General features: G+C 44.2%; 1 protein-coding gene across 6 annotated transcripts in view; it reads right to left on the bottom strand.

Annotated features, from left to right (window-relative positions):
- utrn (utrophin) overlaps positions 1 to 23,022 on the bottom strand; it is a 163,933-nt gene that overhangs the window by 106,672 nt on the left and 34,239 nt on the right. For 5 of the 6 annotated variants that reach the window (XM_075459716.1, XM_075459719.1, XM_075459715.1 and 2 more), the window contains 33 exons: positions 22,697 to 22,834; positions 22,455 to 22,568; positions 21,936 to 22,091; positions 21,640 to 21,810; positions 21,332 to 21,523; positions 20,673 to 20,807; positions 19,229 to 19,378; positions 18,855 to 19,016; positions 18,521 to 18,652; positions 17,468 to 17,641; positions 17,189 to 17,344; positions 16,894 to 17,064; positions 15,988 to 16,167; positions 15,366 to 15,494; positions 14,589 to 14,759; positions 14,400 to 14,456; positions 13,977 to 14,132; positions 13,265 to 13,402; positions 13,059 to 13,148; positions 11,685 to 11,855; positions 11,241 to 11,413; positions 9,681 to 9,831; positions 8,547 to 8,722; positions 8,128 to 8,263; positions 7,570 to 7,719; positions 7,174 to 7,326; positions 6,967 to 7,068; positions 6,626 to 6,746; positions 5,927 to 6,144; positions 5,512 to 5,629; positions 5,154 to 5,359; positions 4,249 to 4,403; positions 3,975 to 4,164 (listed from right to left, as the gene is read on the bottom strand). In XM_075459716.1, the coding sequence (XP_075315831.1) occupies positions 3,975 to 4,164; positions 4,249 to 4,403; positions 5,154 to 5,359; positions 5,512 to 5,629; positions 5,927 to 6,144; positions 6,626 to 6,746; positions 6,967 to 7,068; positions 7,174 to 7,326; positions 7,570 to 7,719; positions 8,128 to 8,263; positions 8,547 to 8,722; positions 9,681 to 9,831; positions 11,241 to 11,413; positions 11,685 to 11,855; positions 13,059 to 13,148; positions 13,265 to 13,402; positions 13,977 to 14,132; positions 14,400 to 14,456; positions 14,589 to 14,759; positions 15,366 to 15,494; positions 15,988 to 16,167; positions 16,894 to 17,064; positions 17,189 to 17,344; positions 17,468 to 17,641; positions 18,521 to 18,652; positions 18,855 to 19,016; positions 19,229 to 19,378; positions 20,673 to 20,807; positions 21,332 to 21,523; positions 21,640 to 21,810; positions 21,936 to 22,091; positions 22,455 to 22,568; positions 22,697 to 22,834 (4,992 nt within the window). Of the gene's footprint in view, positions 1 to 446; positions 928 to 3,974; positions 4,165 to 4,248; positions 4,404 to 5,153; positions 5,360 to 5,511; positions 5,630 to 5,926; positions 6,145 to 6,625; positions 6,747 to 6,966; positions 7,069 to 7,173; positions 7,327 to 7,569; positions 7,720 to 8,127; positions 8,264 to 8,546; positions 8,723 to 9,680; positions 9,832 to 11,240; positions 11,414 to 11,684; positions 11,856 to 13,058; positions 13,149 to 13,264; positions 13,403 to 13,976; positions 14,133 to 14,399; positions 14,457 to 14,588; positions 14,760 to 15,365; positions 15,495 to 15,987; positions 16,168 to 16,893; positions 17,065 to 17,188; positions 17,345 to 17,467; positions 17,642 to 18,520; positions 18,653 to 18,854; positions 19,017 to 19,228; positions 19,379 to 20,672; positions 20,808 to 21,331; positions 21,524 to 21,639; positions 21,811 to 21,935; positions 22,092 to 22,454; positions 22,569 to 22,696; positions 22,835 to 23,022 lie in introns of those variants that run through there. The other variant, XM_075459720.1, reaches the window with a different exon arrangement.

Below are 23,022 nucleotides of genomic sequence, written 5' to 3'. Positions count from 1 at the left end.
TAAAAATAAATAGAAAAACAACATACTCTGAAGGTGAGTCCCAGAACAACATCAGCTGGGAGAAAATGCCAGAACGACCAAATAATTCATGGCTCAAACAATAAAGAGGCAACGAAAGGAGGGAGAAACTACTACTTATTCTCGATTTGTGAAAAGCAAGGACATTTACGTTGGAAAAAAAACACTTCAGTAGTCTCGAAAACAAACCAAAATGGCCTCGAACATATTCTAAATCATGCATGATAACTAAACTTTGGCAAGCTGAATTATCAAAGTTAAAAATAAATGAATAAATAGATGATCCTAAAGCTTCGAACAGACTCAAGTTCACGCATCGCTGCAAGTTTAAAACAAATTCCCACGTAAAATAAGGAGAGACCAAAAAAAAAGAACAAGACAGAAGAGAAACGTGAACTCTTGTTCTCTGGCCGGGTCGCTCCACGTACCTTGCAGAGTTTCTGGTAGCGCGGCGAGGAGATGGCCATCCTCTGGAGCCTGTGTAAGAAGACCACCACTTTCTGGAGGGAGGTCCGGACCATGGCCATCATCTTAAGACTGCTACAAGTCTGCAGCAGTCTGCTCCCGGTCCGCATGCTAGCACTGCCCTACCCCGCTCATATTGTTCTCCCTCTCCCTCTCCCTCTCCCTAGCCAACCGACCAGACCCAAGCTAAGCTGACGTGATGCGCACACACTCTTACACACATGTACACAGAGAGAGAGAGAAAAAATAAATAAATACTACTCACACACACTCTCCACACAGTGAGCGCAGCCTCGCTGAGCTTTCTTTCTCCCGCTTTATAAACAGTCACTAACACATCTCTCAGCATGCACTCACACACGCATGATGCAGGCGAAGGCGGACAAGACGAGACACTCACTTTCTCCTCCACGCGGACATTCACACGCGCACCCCGACTGCAGAGCCAGAAGAGAATTAAACAAATCGCTTGTGACAGCACCCTGCAGAGTCAGGCGAGAGCGACGGAGAAGAGTGAAATGAAGAAGAAATAAAACACTGCCAGAAGAGTGCAAAGTACCGGCAAGCTGAGAGGGGACGAGAGAGAGAGGAGGAAGGCACGAGTTGCACTGGACGAGGAGAGGGAGCGAGCGTGTGTGTGTGTGTGTGTACGACGCTCACTTTTTACCGCCTCTGATCCAGAGAGAGGAAGAGATGGAAGGAGTGAGGGAAACAGAGACAGAAAGATGAAAAGCAGCAGCGTGAGGGAAGACAAACAATCCCTCTGCCGTGAAGGGAGGATGACATTATGCCAGGCGACGGACAGATCAATGTGCAAGAGACAGACAAAGGGAGAGAGAGAAAAGAGAGAGAGTGAGCGAGAACAAATGAGATGCACACACACACACACACACACACACACACAATAGATTTACAAAGAGGGAGGGGTTATTTCAGGCGTCTTGGGTTCCTGGAAGTATTAGTTCTATTCATTTTCTTCACTGGCAGTGTTCGCTGGAGCTCTTCCATCACTTGGATAAACATGAAACTCTGGACTAAATCTCAAGTATAGAAAAGTGCAAGTTTACTGGCAAATGACGAAGCAAAAAAAAGAAAAATTAAAATAAATAAATAAATAAATAAATCAACCAGGGGTATTGATTCGCTTTTTTGAAACCAGCCTCAGGTGGGCGTTCGAGAACTCCAGTTTTGATCACATATCCAAAAAGAACCCATTTAGAATAAGTGGCCATAACCTGGCGTAAAACTACAATAGCATTAATCAATCCTCTTGCTTCTGTATCAATAAACTGAGGATATCATTAAAAAAAATAATAACTCAAAAGGTAAATGTTTACACATACAGACGAGCAGTTCCCTCTAATTTGCATCTCTAAGTTGTCTGTGTCTATCGGGAGAAATACACAGCATCTAAATTTTGTGCCGAGTCTGTGCGGTCCAAACACAGTTCCCCAAAGCTTAACCGGGAAGAGAGACAAAGGAGAGAACAAGCATGAGGAGAGAAGACACGATCGAGCCAAGTCAAGGGAAGATAAAAGGCTTTTGTGCATCTTTTAGCTGTTACAAAAAACAGCTAAATCTGCTCTAAGCACCAAGGTAGCAGAAGACAAAGAGTGAGCTGATTGTTCACCGATACCCGTTTGTCCCCTGAGTTTATCACATTACAGCCATCCATCCCCTGCACACCACGCAGAATTCTACACACAGGAGGATTTACAACAGGTTCATGTAGCCCGTGGCTCTTATTTGACTTTTTATTTGAAAAAGGACAAAGAAGAAAAAAACTCTCTCGACACGACTGTTCTTCTCAATCATGACTTGTGCATTTTAAATCAGCACAAGTAGACGAATGCTGTGTTTGGCGCGCACTCACCAACAGCACTTGATTGCCTGGTAGCTTTATATGAATGAAGGGAAACACAAAGGCAAATAAAAAAAAAAAGAATGGACATAAACAAATGTTCAAGTAATGATAATTCAACAACACACACACACACACACACACACTGAAAAGCCCAGTTTAAATGAGGTTTAACTTGCTAAAGCATCCATTTCAGTTATTCTGATACTGACAAGTGAAACAGAGTGTATTGTTGGCTCTGGAGTTACCAGATATAAATGCTATCAATGATATCAATATCAAAATCGCCTCCTCCGGCCGCGTGCACCTTTGCATCTTTCCTGCTGGAATACCTTTCAACGTGTGTGCACGTGAGCGGCGTGATGAAGTTCTATTTCGTCAGCCAGCTCGGGAAACAGAACAAGACTTTAAAAACCATGAAATGACAGAAAATGAGTTCAAGTTTATGTTAGCATTCATATTGTAGTAATTGTTCCCTTTGATGTCCCACGCTGTGGCGGACAACAGGACCGTTTCAGGACGAGAGATAAATTACACCGTTACATTTCTAAAAAAGAAACCATAAAAAAATAGAAAATCAGCCATTTCCGACATATTGCATATGGATGACACAATACTTTACATACACCAAGTCCAATGCCCGAAGTTTGGTTAATTTCATGTTTTAAGGTTTCAGTGAACCGTGATCTATGAGCCAACACGCGCAAGCAGCTTTGGGAAGTTCTCAAACCTCTCCGGCACCCTTTATTTTGCTACAGATATAGAATAAAACAAAACATATCCAACTTCCACTTTTCCACAACAAGCTACACCGAATAACCCCGAATGACACTGGAGAAAAGCAAGTTTCAAAATGTTGTTTTCTGTAAACCGATGGAAATCAGAATTGTGTTTCACAAATAACAAAAGCAACCGGGGCTCAACAGCAGGTTAAATCTGTGGGCTCATTCATGCAGTGACTCTGGGTTTTGTTTTGGGTTCTTTCTCCACTCAAACTTTGGCCTGTTTTGAAATGGTTTGAAATGAAAATTATATTCACAACAACAAAACCAAAGGCGTTATTATTGGACGATAATCCCTAGAGTTTTCCCTACAGATAAGGGGTTTATTCAAAGAGTAACAGAGACCGTGCAAAAGCTTCTCAATGTACGATCGTAAGGAGATGAGAGCAAGACTGACTTGGTTAACCACTTTTTAAATGGATGTTTCAGCTTCTGAGGGAGATAAAGAAACAACTGAATGTTTGTGCCTATTGCAACTACTCAAAGACTGAGGTGAGGTGACGGTGGGGCTGACATTTTACATGAAGCGTACGATGACGCGGGTCAAACGATCCCAGAGGAAAGGTCTGGGTAAATGACAAGCAAGTGAGGGGAGACGCAAAGACGCCACGCTGAATTCCAAAGCAGCACAGGACATCAGGGTCAATGAGCCGCATTCGATGCATACAAGCATTCACATGCCCTCTCTGTTTGCCCTTTCATTCACCCACCTTTAACTACCTACGAACACGGAGACGCACCCACGCACACACACTGCAGCCTCAGATCCAGCTGCACTAATGAAGGATGACGCTGAGATAATGGGCTAGCACCTGTGCCACACACTCACAGCTCCTCTGTTAACCTACCTCCAGCTGCCGCCTAAGCTCCTTCACATGGGCGGAGTCCTGAGACAGGTCTTCCCTCTGGGAAGCGTCAGCCAGGACGTTGACCGTAGTTTCTGCCTCCTGGAGCCATCTGAGGAAGGACTCCAGCTCCCTGAGAGACACCTGCACCCCTTTCAAGTCACTGTCCAACTGGGTGTGACGGTCGCTCGCCCTGCCAAACGCCAGGAATGAGTCAAATATGATCCAAAATCGTGACAAAAAGGAACAATGGTGGATCAGGTGAGTTTTTATGTACCGGTTGTTGATGCTGTTCCAGTTGGCGGTGTGTCTCTCTGCGACCTCTTTGATCTTCCTGGTGTCGTCGGTGGAATATTCTCGTAAAAGGTGACTGGAAAGCTCATTAAAGGCTGCGACTGTGGCCTGGCCTCGACCCAGAGATAGAAGAAACTCCTGTGAAAGAATAGGTGCGGCGACGCCGGATCATGACGCTGAAAATCGGACAGATGTGATTCACTGAGAACATCACGAGTCACTCTGGAGGACCCCGTCGGCGTTACTCCATTTATTACTTACCCCGGACTGTTTCGGTGTTTGCTTTTAATAAGACAAATTGTCATGCGAGGCTATTAATGACCCGTTTTCTCAGCTTCATGAAATACAAAAAAAGAACTTACAAACTCTCTGACACTGTTTGTTTAACCTCTACTTAATCAAGCAGATTATTAACAGGCTCCTATTCTTTTCACAAAAAAAGGTACACGTCACAATTTTAAATGGACTATTACTCATCAAGACAAGGCCACCCAAACCAGCAGCAGGTAGAACTGTTGAACTCAGTTGCCCTCTAGTGTTTGTATTTTGTACTGTCTCCAACACACTTAAGGGGCAGCATTAGGTCTCCAGGAACTCTCGGCTAAGTCATCCTCACAAATCAAAATGATGGATGATGTGGACGAATGAATGTTATTAAAGTTTAAGGGAAACTTCACAGAGGTGATTTTTACATTTCCAACTGGTACAGGCTTGCAAACCTACGACGGCTATGGAGTTTGCTTAAGTCGAAGACTTTTCCTTCATTAGGAAAAAGATTCCTGGAGGAGAGATCTAGTCCATCATCATGACAAGAGCACAGAATCGCTGCAAATGACCTGACGGGAGACAGTCATCAGACACACGGCAGTAATAAAAATTCTTCCTAACCTTACTGTCTTCAAGCTGTTTAGTAAGGGGATCTTTGGACCGCTGGAGAAGGTTGTGGAAGCATCCTTCATGATGTCCAATGAGGGCCTTTGCTTCCTTCCTCTGCTCTTCCCACTGATTGCTGTGGCCAATCATGTTATCCAGCTGCTGGAGCCGGGCCTCGACGCCGTGCTGAGTGCTGTCCCACTGGCTGCGTACTTTCTCCACTAGAGCCAGAGACAGGAGTAAATTCAACAGACAAAAAAAAAAAAAGAAAAGAGATAAAGATTAAAAAAATGGAATAGCTTGGATGTTTTTTTTGTTTTACTGAGAAGTCTTTTGAAAAATGCTTAGTGCAGTCATCCTCCTTCGTACGTACATTTCTCAGTAATGGACGTGCGAATATCGAGATCCGAGGTCTTGTTTTTGATGTTCTGTGCCAAGGTGAAAATGTCCTCAAGCTGGGGATGACGCTGCTCAAGGTCACTCTTTGTCACCTGCCAGGAGAAAAACAGATTTACATGAGGGCTGAGTAAAAAAGAAAATCTGTTTTATGGTTTTTATTGAATTTAACACATGAAGACCTGAGGTGCCCTGACGTGGTAACAGCATAAGCACTTTTTTGGGTCGCGTCTGAACGGATTAACAGATGCAGTGTTTCCCACATAGAATTTCAATCAATCTATTGATGATTTTGCATGTTTTAAGTCAGCTATGAAAACCAGCCCCAGTTACTGTTTGTGTCACATATAGCAATGTACAGGACTTCCTTCCCGCTGCTCAACATTTCTCACCTGAAGGCGTCCTATAGTTGTCCTGATCTCTTTTGTGTCCCCCACGGTGACAATATTAGACTTGAGCATCTGGGTGATAAGCAGAAGCCAGTCGGCGAGTTCGGTGGCAGTTTGGTTGAGATCTTTGGGCGCCACGGTGTCCGGTGTGTGTGGGGTTTGGTGGTAGGCGTCCTCGCTCACCAAGCTGGCCATCTGAACGGCGGAGGGCACCGCCGACACTGGAGCAAAGGGGGAAAAAAGGGCACGAAGCTATAGGCGAGCAAGGCTGACGTAACGTGCTTCTTTAAAAGGAAATAATACAACAAACATTTGGGATTGGTAGCATCTGTGAGAAGGTGTCTTCAAATGGCTCTCAGAGGACACTGGCATCACACTACACCATGATGAATGAGGCATCAGAGATTGTTTAGTATTACACAACAAGTACTTTCTGGTTCAGCCCTGTTTTGTTATCATGCACCGTCATGCTCTGGATTAAGGAACACCAAAGGATTGCAAATTTTTCCTCCAGAGAACTTATTACCGCTCAAGGAAGTGAATGTTTATGTCCTTTTGAGGATCCACAGGAATTAAATACCCAACTTACTCTCACTTGTTAAAAGTTTTAAACTTTCCTGGGACGTGCTTTGGATCACTTCCTCTCCATGCCTTTTAGAGCGAGTGATAAATCTGTCATTTGTTTGTTGTTTTTTTTTTTACCAAGCTGCTGGTGGTGGACAACATGTTGGTGATGTGCCCACAGTGAGACTGACGGCTGGAGAGATTCCCTCAGTTTGCCATCCAGTGCTTTCCAGTCTGCAGCCAGCTGCTCTATCTTACCCTATACACACACACGAGGGCACACAGAGGGGGACACACGCATAATTTATGACTAAAATTAGCAAACAGAGTGCATCCAGACTTCCATAAAACAGCCAATTAAACTGCGATCATTTATGGGACACTGAATGGGTTGCGATGCTTTAACAATATGCTATAATTATATGCCACAATTGACAATATCTTCCGTCTAAAAATGATATTGCTGTGGACGCTGAGACCTTCTCCTGAGGCAACAGCTGCTGTTGTTTCTGCAACTCGATAGAGTGAGCCAACAGATCCTCCAGGTCTTTCTTCCTGTCCTTCATGGAGACCTCAAGAGCCTACAAAAGGTAACAAAAAAAAAAAAAAAAAGACATTTACTAAAATGATAAATCGACTTTTTTTCCCAAGTGCGTTAGTTCTTGTGATGTTTTCAGGCCATCTACCTGCGCTTGGCCTGGATTTAGCCCTCGGGTCATGATTGTTTGGTGTGCGACAACGACCCAGTCTGTCAGCCTGCTCATCCTTTCCTGGAACTGGGTATGACCCTGCAGGTTGGTCTCCGCCTCCCCAACTTTGTCCAGCAACTCCTGGGTCACCTGCAGAGAAGGAGGATGGAGGAGGGATGAAAGGAGGACAAAGAAAATACAAAGGACATTACAGAGGACATCAAAGAGTGATTTTAGGGCTTTTAGTGAAGTACAATATCATTTTAATATCACGGTAATTCTTAAAATTTCAAGAAAAAACATTGAATCTAGGGCTGAGCAGAAAATGACGGAAAAAGAGCTACTCTAAAAGTTGGAGTTTGAGCTTGGATGCAGCGTTGGTGCGACTCTTACCTTGCTCCACCTGTGGTTGATGGCTCTCAGTTTTCCAACATGCTGGTCTCTGCTCTGAGGGCTCAAACCGGGACTTGCCAAGATCTGGGGAGCATGCTTGTTCACCCAACCAAGTCGTTCATTCTGTGTGTCCATTTCCTCAGCGAGGGCCTGCAAGGAGAGGTGCACTGACCCTTAACCTCAGAAAATCACAAGCTGATGGAAACTGACACACAAGTTTAAAGAATAGGAAAAATCAAGAAGAAACCCTGTTGCCGTGTAACGTCAATCATTGTGCAACGTGCTTTTCTTCTGGCTGAGTTGGTTGCCCAGAGGGAATGAAAAAAGACGGCACAGAAGGACCGTTTGTGATGATGTGAGTATCCTTTTTGGGTCTGTTTGCAAGTTTAAACAGGTTTTGCTTGTGATTGAGATGCACAAAGCAACTTGGCCATGCAGTTTAAGATATGGGGGGGGTTAAAGGAAAATGCAGCACATTTAAAAAAGGAGTCTCTACCAGCTCTGGTGCAAGAAAAGAATTCTTAGACCAGCTTGATCATGCTGTACGAGTTGCTGTACCTTGAGTTCTCTGAGGTTTTTGTCAGTGGCGGACACGGGGAGGGAGCGAGCAGCATTTTCCGCTTGCTCCAGCCACAGAGTGAGCTTCTCACGCCTCCTCACCAGGTCTGACAGAGCAGGGTCCCCTGCAGCCAACCTGCACGCGCACACACAGCACATTAAACACCCCGATTAGGATCTCCATTTCCTCAAAGTTGCCGGTCTCGTTGTGAAATTTACATTTAAATTGCTGCTACGTAGTGATTGACCAGACTGATAGAAGATAACCAGCCAGCTGACAAACAGCCAGGTGGGGATTGAAAGTGAGCTCTGACATGTATATTTTTGACTGGGTTAAAAAATTCGAGACGGAGCACTGTCAAAATTCATAGGCGACAGCTGCCTCCTGCCAATATTCCAGCCCCCGTTTCCAAAGATACCTCCGCTGTCTGTCTAAGATCTGCCGGTTGACAGCCCTCCAACGCTGACCAAGAGTTTCTAACTTCTCTGCGAGCAGGGACCCGTCAGGAGATGAAATTTTCCCAATTATCTGCTCCCCGGTGCGGGTCAGTCCAGCCATGGCGGGCTGATGACCCACAAGGCCCTCTTCCAGCTCCTAAAGTAAGACGGGAAGAACGGGATAAACGTGAGGGAAAGAGATGGAAGTCAAACATCATAATCAAATTCCTTTCAGCTCAGATCCCCAGCTCAAGTCCATCTCTCCACGCAAATCTCTTATTGACACATTGGCATGATTTACAGTGAGTCGAGATTCAAGCTGCCAAATCTCTACCTCACACCAAGAGAGATTTAACATCCCCAAGACAGACCCGTAAAGTAAGGTGAGTGATTGTACAGTGCGCCAAAGGATGAGTCAGCTAATAGATCTCTAACCGCCCCCCCCCCCCCCCCCCCCCCGATCCTTCATCTTATTCGAAGCAACTGTGAAAACATGTAAAAGAGCGAGAGACACAGCAGTGTAGCTTGAGCTTTGTAAATCACGCTGATAAAGGTGCTAATGGCGGTAGTGCTTTCCTCTATAATGCAGTGGCTTCAGAGAATTTACCTCTTCTTGGAAATGAAAATGCCTCTCAGTAATCAAACAAAACTATATTAAAGGCACCTCATCTTACATTTCACTTCTCGCCGTTCCCAGCTCGGCGTAATGCACAGTTAAATGTGTGGTATGTTTATGAGGTACAGTATAGGACCCATTTTTCCCCTTAGGGAGTGAAATGCAATTATCTTCTGACATATCCACACAACTAACTGCCTATTTCCTCAAACATATATTGCTGTGGCCCTCTGGGAAGTGAAATGTCTTGCTTTGAACTGACAAACATATGCCGAGAGTGTGTTTATATTGGACTATTTAGCATTCAGAATGAAAAAGGTGGGATGTCAGCAAAGATCTCTACTTCATAAAAAAAACAAAAATAAAATTTAAAAAAAACTGAAAACCTAATCTGCATTCAGGGTGGGAAAATGACTGCACATTTAAAACTTATGAGTAATACATACCTCAGCAGATTAACACATTCATACAAATCACCAATGCACCACCTTCCACTGACCTCCTGATGTCGGTGGGCAGATTCCAGGTCCAGCTGCCCGTCGGGGCCGATGCTCTCGGACAGCAGCGCGTCTGTGTCCGTCAGCCACTGAGTGAGGTCCTTTAGGTCGCAGTGAAACTGCCCCCACTCCTCTACGGCACGATCAAAACTCCTGCAGAGGACAACAAACGCAGGTCAGCGTTAATAACTGCGTCTTTAGTCAAACTGATCTCAACAGCACTGGCTCACCAGTGAAGACTGGAGTGGTTGCGCCACCAATCTTTGACTTATTTGTATTTATTTCAATATCCACCAAGGTCGCCATGCTTTCATAATAACCAAGTCACGGCCTTATGTGGCAACGCTAAGCCCCCAAAACAGCAAAGGTGTTAAGCAACAAGCTGCAATCATGATTTGTAGATCCTCGCAGCAATTTCCTGGAAAGAATCAGACAGGCCTGGTCTGTGTTATTCATGTTTTTGTCAGAACTTTGCTCAGAGGCTGCATGTAGTGAAGAGATTTTGACAATAGAAAGGAGCAGATTGCCACTGAAAATGCCAGGATTATACCAGCAGGTGGCATCAAGCGAATCGGAGTGATCAGAATGAGAAAATCAAAATATAAAGAAAGGAAAACTAAACTGCAAAGGGGCAAACGACTGACACCGGAATATTTCCCAATATTTCTTCATCTGCTTGGACTTAATCTGAATCAATCTGTTCCGATCCCACACAAACTCTGAGATCTTTCAATGATTTCTTCGGAAAACGGTCGATTCTCGTTTGTTTTGACGTTGTTCGGGCTTCATGTAAATGTGCAAAGTGGATTCAACCATTGGGAAATGATGGGGAGAAAAAGAACAATTGAAAGTAAATGTTAAAAAAAAAAAAAAAAAAAAAAAAAAAAAAAAAACAGAAAGTTCAGCACTGCTGCTGAATAAAGAAATACTGACCAAGAGGCTGGTTACTGAAATAATACCAAAAAGATAAAAAAAGGCAGATTTACGTGACAGTTACTTCTTCTTTCTGCATCGCTTTGAGTTGCACAAAACTGATCAGTGATACAAGTTGGGGAAATGAGGATTGGATGAGCAGTCTCACAAAACACGCTCCCTTCTTTTGATTGAGAATGAAACCTCTGGGTTATGCCTCTGCATTTGTATGCAATCTCAAAATTAGCTCCCAGGTTCACTCTCTCTTTCCACTCTCTGCTCTCAGCAAATGATGGCGGTTTGGGCCCAAGGAATTGTGACGATGGTGGTCAAGGTGACCCACTGTGTGAATGAGTGAAATGAAAATGTGAATGAATGTCGATGCCAAAGGAGTTCCTTTGATTTTAACCAAGGTCAGCATGTGCGTGTTCCACCACATCCTGTGCCCTCTCTCTGCTCCCACTGCTTGCTGACGGGCAAACAGCTGGCATTCAGTTTCCCTGCAGCTCGAAACAAATGCACTGAAATGAAGCTTCACAAACATCCCTTAAAAAATAGCTTTTTTCCATCAGAGTTTTACTCTGTTGAAGACGGCCTGAAAACACTTAACTTCAACCTGGAGAGTCTGTAAGTGAAATCGGTCCGCATACCCTTTGCGCTGATTGTACATGCGATGGAGGCGGTCCCACTCGGCATTGAGTTGTGTGAGGGCGTCTTCCATTTGGGCCACCTCAGCAGGAGAAGCATCTCGGATCGCATCAGGGTGGCGTTCGTGGATCCCTGTGACCGGCTCACTCAGTTGCTCCAGATTCTCCTTAATATTCTGTGAAAAATATAGAAATACACGAATAAAAGAGGAGCAACAACAATATTCATGCACCTGTGACAGATGAACTTCCCACCGCTGATAATCACAACAACAATGCTCAATAATCACACCCCCTCCTGATGATGCGATTACATCAAAAGCTTTGTTTTGGAAAACCATCCCTAAGTTTTCCTCGACAAACTGGCTGATATCATCGTTGAATTCTTGGACAAGTCTAAAATAACAACTTCTGATTGCGCAGGTTGGATACAGGAGCGATGCCCACCCTCAGTGTGTCTTCCTGGCTCGAAAAGTCTTCGTAAAGCCCCCCGCAGAGCTCCGTGGAGTTCAGGAGCAGCTCATTGTCGGCCATGGCGAGGAGAACTTTGTGGATCTCCAACAGGAAGTCGGAGGGAGTCAGAGACAGAGTGCTGCTAAGATCTGGTTCAGGCATCTCCTACGTCACAAAGCACGAGGAGATTAATAACATTATACTCATCATAGTCTCATCATAGTCTCACAGTAATGACAACAGTAATAATTAATTTAAAGATGTAAATAGATACAAACAACAAAAAGTAGGCGCTAAAGATACTCTAAGACAGACCTGGAGTGCAGAAAAACAGACACACAACATTCAGCATGGCTCCTTCTGCTAATCATGGGACCGAGCGCACAACAAGCGAATATAACCTTAAATTAAAGGTTGTTGGTCTGAACAGGAAACAACCGATTCAAGACATTTTTTCCTGTCTACCCCCCTGTTTTATAACACTGTGAAAACATTTGACCTGTGAACCATGGGATAAAGAATACAAAGCCAGGTTCGGAGTGTGATTTAACGATTCATCAAACGATACCGATTGAGTAAAAATATTTGGAGTAAATTATAAATTAAATCGTTTTCGGTGAAAATGTAATTGTCTGAATGCACCTTTAATGTCACTATGCAAATGTGAAAAACATTTAAATTCCAAAGTTTCACAGATTATAAACGGGAGACTGTAAATAATCCATGTGGGTTTGTCAAAATATTTCACAATAATGACTTCAGCGCCAAATCCGCCTTCCAAGCCTGGATTCCAGTTTTCTTGATGAATCCCAGCAAACCTTTGGCTCTCTTCTCTTTAATTTTCGGAATTTTGAAAAAAAAAAAAAAAAAACTTCTTTCTGAATCTGTTGGTACAGCCAACTGAACAACAGCTCTTCCCAATTTCAGTTGTGTGGTGGTTCAGATGGGGCCGTCTGGCACAGCGGGGCAGAAATAGATTCTTGCTGAAAGTGCTCTGCTGTTCGACCACCAGGGTCACGAGAGCCTGCGGGATGATGGTCAACGGTTTGTGCGGCACCCTCGTCTTCAAAACCAGAGAAGCACAGTGCCAGCCAAATCAGCTTTTGTGGCACTTGGCTCGGTGACCACTTTCCCAGCAGACTGCAGCCAAGAATGCTGCACTAGTTACAGCAGACTTGTAAAAGATGTGCAACATCTTGATGTACAAAGTAAATAATCAAGGCTTTCAGAGCAGAGAAGTAGAGGCTGCTCTGTGGAGTCTGGTAGTCAGCCTCTGTGATGGATTTACTGCCAAGGTTGAATCCCTCCAGTACTTCTTAATGTTTGGATGTACAACACAAGTCTGTGCGCGTGTCTAAGTGCCCTTACCTCAGATGAAGACTCTGCCTGCTCTCTGAAGGTTTGAGAAGATGATGACTCCACAGAGATGTCGACTTGCCCGACTTTCTGTATTCTCAGCTGCTTAAAGCAAGCAGAGACGCAGATAAGTCCAATTAATTATGAAGTCAACAAAGCACACATTGTTACTAGAAGCCGCTTTTAATGACGACACAACCTATGTTTACGTATCTCACCCTGTGAGCAGAATATTGGCGCTGCAGCCGGAGCAGCATAGCTCTCAACTCCTCCCTTTGGCCCTCATCGGGGGTTTGCTGCAGCAGTTCTTCTCCCCTCCTCAGCAAGTCTTCCATGCTGGCTTTCTCCTCGTCCATCTGTTGCAGGGGGGCACAGGGGAAGAGTTCATGTTAAGCATCCAAGAGCTTGCAGATGCAAAGTGGAGCCATTTTTTTTGTAATTGGAGCAATTTAGAATGCATCTCAAATCCAACCATCTTGCTAAACGTGTAGCGCGTGGCTCAGGCTAAAGGCTAAAGGCTACGTCGACGCCTCTCAGAAAAATAATGATTAAAACACAGAGAAAGCCCATCGGCTGGCACAATGACCTTGGTTTTTTTTCTGCTTTAACGTCATAAACCTTTCTATCCAAGTTGAATTCCAAACTTGTTAAACCTTGAGATGCCCGATCAATACTCACCTCATCAGGTATAAACTGTACAGAACCAGTAAACCAGCTTATTCTTCATAGAAAATCTCACGCAATTTCCCAAAGAGGACAAAAAGATCCCAATTCTTTGCTTTTGATTAAATTCCTCTAGAAAGTTGCAAAGAATTCCTAACCATGACACATTGGACAGCTATTATATTTCTACTTTTTTTCCTTGCAAGGTTTCAAAAACTATATGAACACTGCTAAAATGGTTTGATCTAAAAAGGTAAACCTGAGCACCTGGTCATCATCCTGGATGTGTACCGGGTCCTCCTGCTGCTGCAGAGTCCTCAGTGTGTCCTGAAGCTCCGCCTGAAGGTCCTTTATCTCAGCGGGGGCCACAGTTTTAACAGTGTGAGTCTGACTTTCTGCTTGGACCTCCTGACTGTGAGTGACCTGATTAAAAAAAGAACAAAAACAAACCCCAGGCGGCTCAGTCTGAGTTGCTAATGTACATGTAATTATCGGACTGTGTATAAAAGAGGTGTCAGCCGAGGCAAACTTCATGCAGCCAAACTGAGCCATGCAGTCCTGGCAGCTGTTATTCTGCATTTCTAGTTTATTTGGAATCAATTATAAGCCCATTATACAGGATCTTGTGTTAAGTAAAGATCGAATTGGTTCTATGTTCTCGCAGCCTATGCTAATAATAGTTTCCTGTACCAGCTGAGGTGCCTGCCGATTCATCTCAACACCTCCCGACTCCAGACTGGCCATCATCTGCAGGCCAGAAGAAAAGAAAAAGACCATATGGCAGTTAAACCTTTTAAGCCTATCCCTGAATTGAATTCCACACAGTGAACCAATCACTGTAAGAACTTTACGGTGCTGTTATTTTACGTTTTTTTGTACCTTGGCAGTTTTGACGTGCTGGGAAACTTTGTCAAAATTGCAATTAAGCTCAGCTAGTTTGGGTTCCACCACATCTCGGCAGGCGGGGCCCCTGCTGGTCATCAGGATGACAGCTTGGTCCCTCACGTTGTCCACGCGTAGACTGATGTCCTCCAGCTCCTCCAGCATGCTCTGCAGACAGAACAAAGAGCCGCTGTTAGTCAGTCTCTCTTGCATTGCAGAGCGGTGCAGTTAGTCAGACCTGAGAACTTATTGCTGGTGATCGAGGTCAGCTGGGGCCAGCTGATATTTAGTGGGGACCTTCGGTTTTAAAGTTAAACACAAAGGAAGGCTGATGATTCAAATTGGAGATTTAAAACGTTTAACTTCCTTGACACCACCATACAAGACTTGCATTCTCCTCTTTCCTGTTCTTATTCAACTTGCATCTTTCTCAATGTCATCCATGCAAACCTCTCTGTGCACCAGTCCCCACCATCTCTCTGCTTTTATTCCATTTGGAGGGAAAAGTTAGTTAACACTTATGAGGAAATGGCGTATCCAACTATGCGTGGTTTTTGAACAATATCGATGGAGAACGTGTTACCCTACAGAAGCAGAAATCTCATTTTAAACTAGATTTGATCTTTTCTGGCTTGTTAGGGTATAAACTTGGTCAATTCTGACATAGTTTTCAGACTTCACAGTCAAAGTAATAAGTCTTTGAAGATGAGGTGGAACCAGGGAGTTAACAGTGATGCATTCCCTCCGAAAGGCAACGGCTTGCTCCTTCCTTACCTTCAGCATGTTTTCCCGCTCTGCGGGGGCCAGCCGCTCAGCCTCGTCCAGGTGGATCTGGGTCTGGTAGAGCCAGGTGCTGATGTGAGCCAAGTTCTCATCAAAAATTTCCACCTCGTTCTGGTGACTCTGCACAAAACACGAAGAAGAAGAACAAGAGGCTCTGTGATTTCCTCGAGGAAATCAAAACTGGCGTTTGCACAATCTGAAAAAGGGGGGGGCTGTGTTCAGATATGAACATATTTTAACTGAAGAGGTGATTTGCATGCTTTTGTTTGGCTGTTGATTTGTAGTTTGTTTCTCTGCACAGCTGCAGCAATCACTTCTGCAACATAATGAGGAAGTGAGTGATTTGGGCTGGAAATATTCCAGAGAGATAACCTTGTGTTGCCATTTCTCTTTTTTTACAACTTTAAAACTTACCCATGGTCCTTAAATAATGATGTGAATATGATGCGTTTTATAAATGCAATAGTCACGATATAGCCTTTGCCCAGCTGCAAACTGCATCAGTGCAGAAACGGGAAAACTGCAGGTGGGAGAATCTTCTTACTCAGATTAAACAAATGAAGAGTTGCTGCGTTCTTTATTTTGTCTGATTGTACACAATATTTGTGCTCACCAGAACAGTGCTGAGCCAGTCTTCGGTCCAGGTGTGGGCGCGGTCCAAGGCTTCATTGAGGCCACAGAGCTTGTCCCCCAGCTGAGCCTCGCTGCCCTCCACCAGAGTCTGCAGACCTGCACTGGTCTCCATCAGGCCGGACAGCTCCACCTTCCGGCGCTCCGACTCCTTCAGCAGGCCCTGGTTGAGGGACACGTGTGTCAGTAGTTTATATCTCGGTGTAAAGTTCTCCCACTCTGTTGTGCCCAAAAAAGCCTGACTTGGAGGTAACAAAAACCCACTGACTACGCGCTAAACTAAAAAGCAGAAGAGCTTTTCAATCCTGAAGTAGCTTTATTCTCCTCATCATGTTGACATTTAACCTCTGTGTTAGAAGGAGAAATCCATCTGCACGCTCAGAAGCATCAAGCTGCTTCTTTGCTCCATCTGCTGGCAAGTTAGAAAAGTATTTCTCCGACTGTTCCAAAGAGATGAACTCAAAAGGTTTGTTTGATGTAGAAAACTTCACACCGTCTAAAACTAACCTCATCACACAAAGCTTGGAAAGATTCAAAGTAACCTGAGCTTTTACTGTTGCTTCTCATATTATTTCATATATATTAATATATTTCCTTAATTTCTCTAAATTAGATGCAGCCCACAGCTTTTTTTTGTCATCTTGTCAGCTTTTTATAAATTTGCATTAGAAAGTATGAAAACCATCATAATAAACTGGATTGAAATGATTTGGACTGAATTGGATTATAAGTGGATTGAATTGGACCCCATCTATCTGTTCCTTAAAGTACCTTGAGATGACTTTTGTTGTGAATGAGAGCCACATACACAAAGCTAATCTAAGTCAATTGAAATTGAACAGCTGTCTGTTCTATCAGTAAACTTCTGCACAGATGGTCGGCCACCTACATTAGCCCATGCGATCTCAGCATCGATGTCAGCTGGCATGTCTCCGCAGCTGTTTTTCTTTTCGAGCTGGATCTCATTTGCGCTCAGCCAGTCCTGCAGGGACGAACTCTCCTTCTCGAACTTTTGAGACAGGGACATGGCTTTCTCCAGGTCCTGCTTGCCTTCCGTTACCTGTGAAAGGAAAGAACAGGCCTCTGAGCTACTTCAGAAGTGATGGGTCTCATTTCTAATGCGGCATGAGCTGAATGCTAGAATTGACTTACTTTAAAAAAAAAAAAGAAAGAAAATGAGTTACCTGAGCCCCCAAGTCATTGTAGAGCAGTTTAAGAGCAGTAAGCTGTTCATCCATCGCCTTGGGATTCTCTGTCTGCTGTTTCTGCACAATCTGTCGACCTGTTTTTATCACCGTCTCCACTTCCAGCTTCACTTCACTCAGCAACTTGTACAATTTCTAAACACAAAAAAGGCCCCATATTTGTAATTATATGGAAGAGATTGTTCGTGTCTGCAGAATTAGGAAGCTACAACTAAACAATTCCAACAGACTGTGGGCGACGGTGATCGAGGTTCTCACCATACAGCCATTAAGGTGGGACTGGATTTTTTCTGGCTCCACGTCTTTAACATCCAGGACGGACAGCTCAGCTTTAGCACCTTCCAAGACCCTTTTACAGTCCAACATGCGCTGTTCAAAATCAGCGGGCTTCTGGAATAGCTGGTACTTTGTGGAGATCTCCCTCAGTTTCCTCTGCAAGCAGAGCAATGCAAAGAGTTAAAGTCACTCAACTGAACTCAACTTTATTTATAAATCCCTTCAAAACAGCCGTGGCTGAAGCACAGTGCTGTACACGAGTAACAACACGAAATATAAGGCATAAAACATAAGAACAATGTAAAAACAATAATAAACTATAACAATATTAAAACAATAAAAACAGTAAAACAATAACAGAAACAGAGTCTCATGCTGGGTTTAAAGCCAGGGAATAAAAATGGGTTTTAAGACGAGTTTTAAAAATGGACAGTGAAGGGGCTTGTCTTATGTGAAATGGGAGGTCATTCCACAGTTTAGGACCAGCAGCAGAAAAGGCTCCTCTGAGCTTCCGTTTGGCCCTCGGTACCTCCAGGAACAGCTGATCAGCTGACCTGAGGCACCGGGCAGGAGCATAAGGATGGAGCAGCTCAGAGAGGTAAGGTGGGGCGAGCCCAAAACAAATAAAAGAATCTTAAAATGGACTCTAAAATGCAGCCAGTGGAGGAAAGCTAAAATGGGGGTAATGTGCTCCCTCTTACGTGTTCCAGTTAAGAGGCGAGCGGCAGCATTTTGGACTAACTGGAGAAGTGCAAAGGAGGACTGGCTGACTCCAAGATAAAGAGCATTGCAGTAATCCAGCGGAGATGTGATGAAGGTGTGGATTACTGTTTCAAAGTGCGTGTGCGCTCCTTTCACAGCACACGGCTCAAATTAAAAGAAAGCACAATACCATAAATTAACACTTTTTTTCCTAGTTTGGGATGTGAAAAATAATGTCTAAATGGCAAAAAAAAAAAAAAAAAAAAAAAAAAAAAAGAGGACGTTTGGAGCTCACTACACTTCCTGACATTGTCCAGTAGGGGTCAGTGTTACCTGCAGTTGGTCCAACATGGTCCCACCACGAGCAGCTTTGCCGTCAGTGGTGGGAGGAGGTAAGTTAACCACATTCCTTCTCCTCATCTCGTCTACAGTCACCTCGTGGGCTGCAATCTCTGCACCAATAGTCTGAAAGAAAAGTAAAAATGAGCAGGGATATACACTGTGAATATGTGCATTCATTGCATGTTTGACTTGTTTTTATAGGCATGTAACCCTCAGGTAGATTTCAGCATGTTTTATGAGACATACTACTGATTCTGGAGAACTTGCTGCATGCAGGCCTTTTCGGGCTTGGATCATTTTCCGGGAATCAAATATAATTTGGTACCTGCGCCTCCTGGGGGAGCTGGAACGCGTCAATGCGATCAGTGAGGTAGGAGGTGAGTGTGTGGTCCAGCTGGCTCAGGGAATCCTGCAGGGTTTGGAGCGCCTGCTCGTTCTCCTTCAGTGTCTGCAGCTGCTGCTCGAGACTGATCTGCCGGTTCACCGCCTGAATGACAACATGAAACAGAAACTCAGGGCGTACACCAAAAGTGTGCTCATAAACGCACCATGTCATGATATCTTATTAGGATGACTTGTTCTGGGAAAATGAGACACATTTGCAAAGAACACTGAAAAAGGAAAACAAAATCACTTGCAATGATAATAATAATAAAAGCCAAAAGCATCCACACAATCGCACAAAGACAAAGTCCTGACCTGGTGATTGAGTTGCTCGTAGCGGGAATTGAAGGCCTCGAGTTTTTCACTAATGAGTTCATCAAGTATGCCCCCGTCAATCAGCGTCTGACCCAGCTCTCTGATCTGTGTCCGGTTGTCCCCGGGGTGGCGGAGCACACACTCCAAAGACTGGTGGCGAATGAAAAGATGGAGAGCAAGGTGGACACATGAGAAACGAGGCGGGATCAATCGAGCAAAAGAGGAAAGTAAGGAAATGGGTGTGAGGAAGTGAAATTCCCAGATAACAGTATAGTCCTTCAATTTCAGTTGTCAACAAAGCAGAAAGAGCTTAATTTCATCAAAACAGACCGAAGACTGTCGATGTTGGAGAGAGTAAAATGAAATCCAGCAAATGAGAGCGTGTGTGCAGGTTTGTGCGGGAAAAATGTAGAAAGAAGACAAAAGCTGAGCGAACAGATGAAGAAGCAGACTGCTGGAACTGCTCGGCTGGATGTGTGAGACAGAAGCTAATCAAAAAGAGACAATATATGAAAGGGGAAATGAGACGCGACTAAGAGAGAGCGAGCTAGTGACGTCGCACTGTTGATGTGCATTCATTGAAAGTACTTTTCCTTCCCGGGGGGAGGGGGGGGGGGTGGGGGGGGGGGGGGGGGGGTGATAGACGAAAAGAGAGCGACAGCCCTCCCCAACGACTCCCACCCAAAAGCAGTGAGCCCGAAACGGGAGGAATGACGGCATGAAGGGTGAAAGAACAGAGTGAAGAGGAAGAGAGAAAGAGAGGCACTTGTTGGGGGAGGGATAGAAAGAAAAAAAAAAAATGCCAAAAGCATTTGATGAGAGGGACAAAGACGAGACAGGTTGGTGATGTCACAGAAGCAGCACAGTGATTAAAGTGAATTTGACAGCCGTGCTGCAGGCGGTCTACAGATATAGCAGCGAAGCAGCGGAGGAACCTTGGAAGACAAATTAAAGACAAATTAAGGTACTAACATGAAGTTTTACTCATAACTGAATAATATAACTTCAATAGAAAAATTGCTTTCGTTTCATCGACTTCCAACAGGCAACGTATGTAGCAACCACTCTGTCAGCATCAATGTTTAAATGTCAAAAAAAATAAAATCCCATCAGAAAAACGTGCAAAGTTTAACAAATTCATTAGTTATGTTTTAGTTAAGAAAAAGGGACTTTTTAAAGTAAATTATAAATTATATCCCATTTCCTTCCTTTTGACTCTTAAGTGATTTGGCATGTAAACACGTGTCCTATAGGATGTTAGGTCTAATGTTTTTGTGGTTTTGTGAGTTGCTGTCCAGAATTATATGACCAACAAGCCACTGTCCCATAAACATGCTCCAGCTGAATTGGTCCGAAAATAATAACAATCCTAAACAGTTAAAGGGAAAGAGACAGCTGGAGAGAAATATTCAATGCGATTACAGAAGACTTTGAGTGCTTGTACCTCCAGAGCTTCGTTAACAGCCTCAGTGCTTTCCGGTAGGTTGTCAGTAGCTTGCGCTTTCTCCTCCAGAGAGCTGAGCCAGCTCTGCTCCATGTCCAGGTACTGAAGCAGCTCCATCCAACAGGACCAAACTTCCTGCACACCAAAAACATTTTGAAGATCAGATCGAATACAGTGATTATGCGACAGGTGTGCAAAGCATGCCGTTAAAGCGCAATGCGATAAAACTCTGTGCTTTTACAAGAAATTGAATAAACAAATAAATCCTACATCAAAAATTTTATTAGTAAACATCTAAAGACAAAACCGCACGATGACTGGTGGGTTTCACATTGTATTCATGAGCGTCAGTACAACAGAGTGACATATCTGACCTTTACTCTGCAGAGTGTGGGGGACGGCAATCAAAAACAGTGCCTGTAACTAGCACTTGGACTAAGGCTAGCTCTGAAAGCTAATAAACTGACAAGTCAAATAAACATAAATGTCACCGACATACGTCAGATGTAAGCTGACTGAGGCAAAACTTAAGTCATGAATTACAGCAACATTTTTGCACTTGAAACACAAATATGCTAAACGTAATGCTGAAAAAAAAAATTCATTCTCATTCCCATGTCTATGCACATCGTTTTTTCACAAGTTATCACAGAAATGACCTCCAGGGTGTGACATTTGCTCTTGAGGCGGTCACAGAGCTTGTGGTAGTTGGCGAGGACCCCGTCCAGTTCCGAGGTCAGCTCCTGTCCAAACCCGCCGCCGGGGTGCGGCGTCCGGGACACGAGCAGGTTGATGCTGTCTTTCAGGATCTTCACCTTCACCTCTTTCTGTAGCACGTCCTCTTTAGCCCGCTGTCAGAGACGAGGAGACACGAGAGGACAAAGTCAGGAGAGAGGGAGCTGCACTCCAACACAGAGAAAGCACAACATTTTTTAATCAGACAAGCGCCACATTTCACCACCCCCACCTTCATCTCCTCCAGCGACGCCTCCAACTCCTCAGGACTCTTGTACTCAAAGTCTCTCATCAGAAACTCTTCATCGACTTGAGCCATCCACTCCTGCATCTCCGCCAGGTCTTTCTTTAAATTCACTTGCTTCTCTTGACTTTCTGACACATGCTCCCGGTGGCTCAGGAGCTGGACACAAACGCATCCATCAGGCTTGTGATGAATGATGCATCTACATATTGCATCTACATAAAAAAAATGCTGTAATCCAAGGTTTTTAGGAATAAAACGGAGGGCACAAAGTTTCTTGTCACCTGTTTGCTGAGCGTGGCCCACCTTCCCCTGCACTCGTCCAACTTATCCTGGCCCCACTTGGCCAGTCCCGGGACTGCAGTCGCCTGCACAGCACTTACGTTCTCTTCCATCTGCTTCAATGAACGTTCCACTAACTCCATCTCATTAACATACTCCTGGTTCAGAAAACAGAAAGGAAAGCTTTGGACATGATCATAAGAATCCTATAACTTTACTATATTGCCATCTAAAAAGGGCCAAAGAGTAGGATGTGGTCACATCTAGCTGCAAAGTTATATCCCCTGAATCAAAATGCACTTCCAAGTGTGTAGGAGAAACCACAGGGAAGGCCAAATATTCCAACTCCAGAGCAAGATGTTTGGTCTGTCTGCTCTTGTGAAAATACAGTTCAAACATAATTGCATATCCATGGTCTTTACCAAAAAAAACACACAAAAAAAAAAAAAACAACAGTAAAGTAACTTTAAATCGTAAAATTTTTCATTACGATATCAAAACTCTGTTCATGTTCCTCTCACCTTACACTGATGCAGCTCTTCCTGTAGATTATCTCTTTCACCCGACCCCGTGGCGTCCCGAGACAACAGCTCCTGGACCGCGTTCAGCCAACCCTCCACTTGCTGCAAACGCACCTGAATGCATCACGAAAACCGCTACGTTAACAACGTTCAACTGTATAAAACGCAGTTCAGCTTTCAAACAATAAAATGGCCGTGAAGTTCCACATTTCTCAAGTAATAAACAATCACAGCTACTCTACCTGATTGTCCTTCATGCTACCCAGAATGCACTGCAGTGTGCCATGCTCCTCGCGGGCCTTCGAGGACAGCTGACTCCATTTTTGTAGTTCTGCAGGATCGGAGGCTTGCTGCGTTTGCTCAATCTTTAGACACAGGCCCTAGGTAAGCGACAGATGAGGCTTTAAATCAGATCTCAAAGCATTGAGAGATTAACAGTCGACCTTGGAAACTCTTGAAATCATCTCTTAAAATGACGGCGGCGGGGGGGGCACTCTTTAAACATTTGTCTGCCAACTTGAGCTTTATCTCAACTGATTCGTTTTTTTTTTTAGCATTGTCAAGTCAC

The sequence above is a fragment of the Odontesthes bonariensis genome, chromosome 24 (assembly GCF_027942865.1).
Source record: "Odontesthes bonariensis isolate fOdoBon6 chromosome 24, fOdoBon6.hap1, whole genome shotgun sequence".
Taxonomy (NCBI): domain Eukaryota; kingdom Metazoa; phylum Chordata; class Actinopteri; order Atheriniformes; family Atherinopsidae; genus Odontesthes; species Odontesthes bonariensis.
Note: the sequence above shows the minus strand (reverse complement) of the source record. Positions and strands in the feature narration are given on the sequence as shown.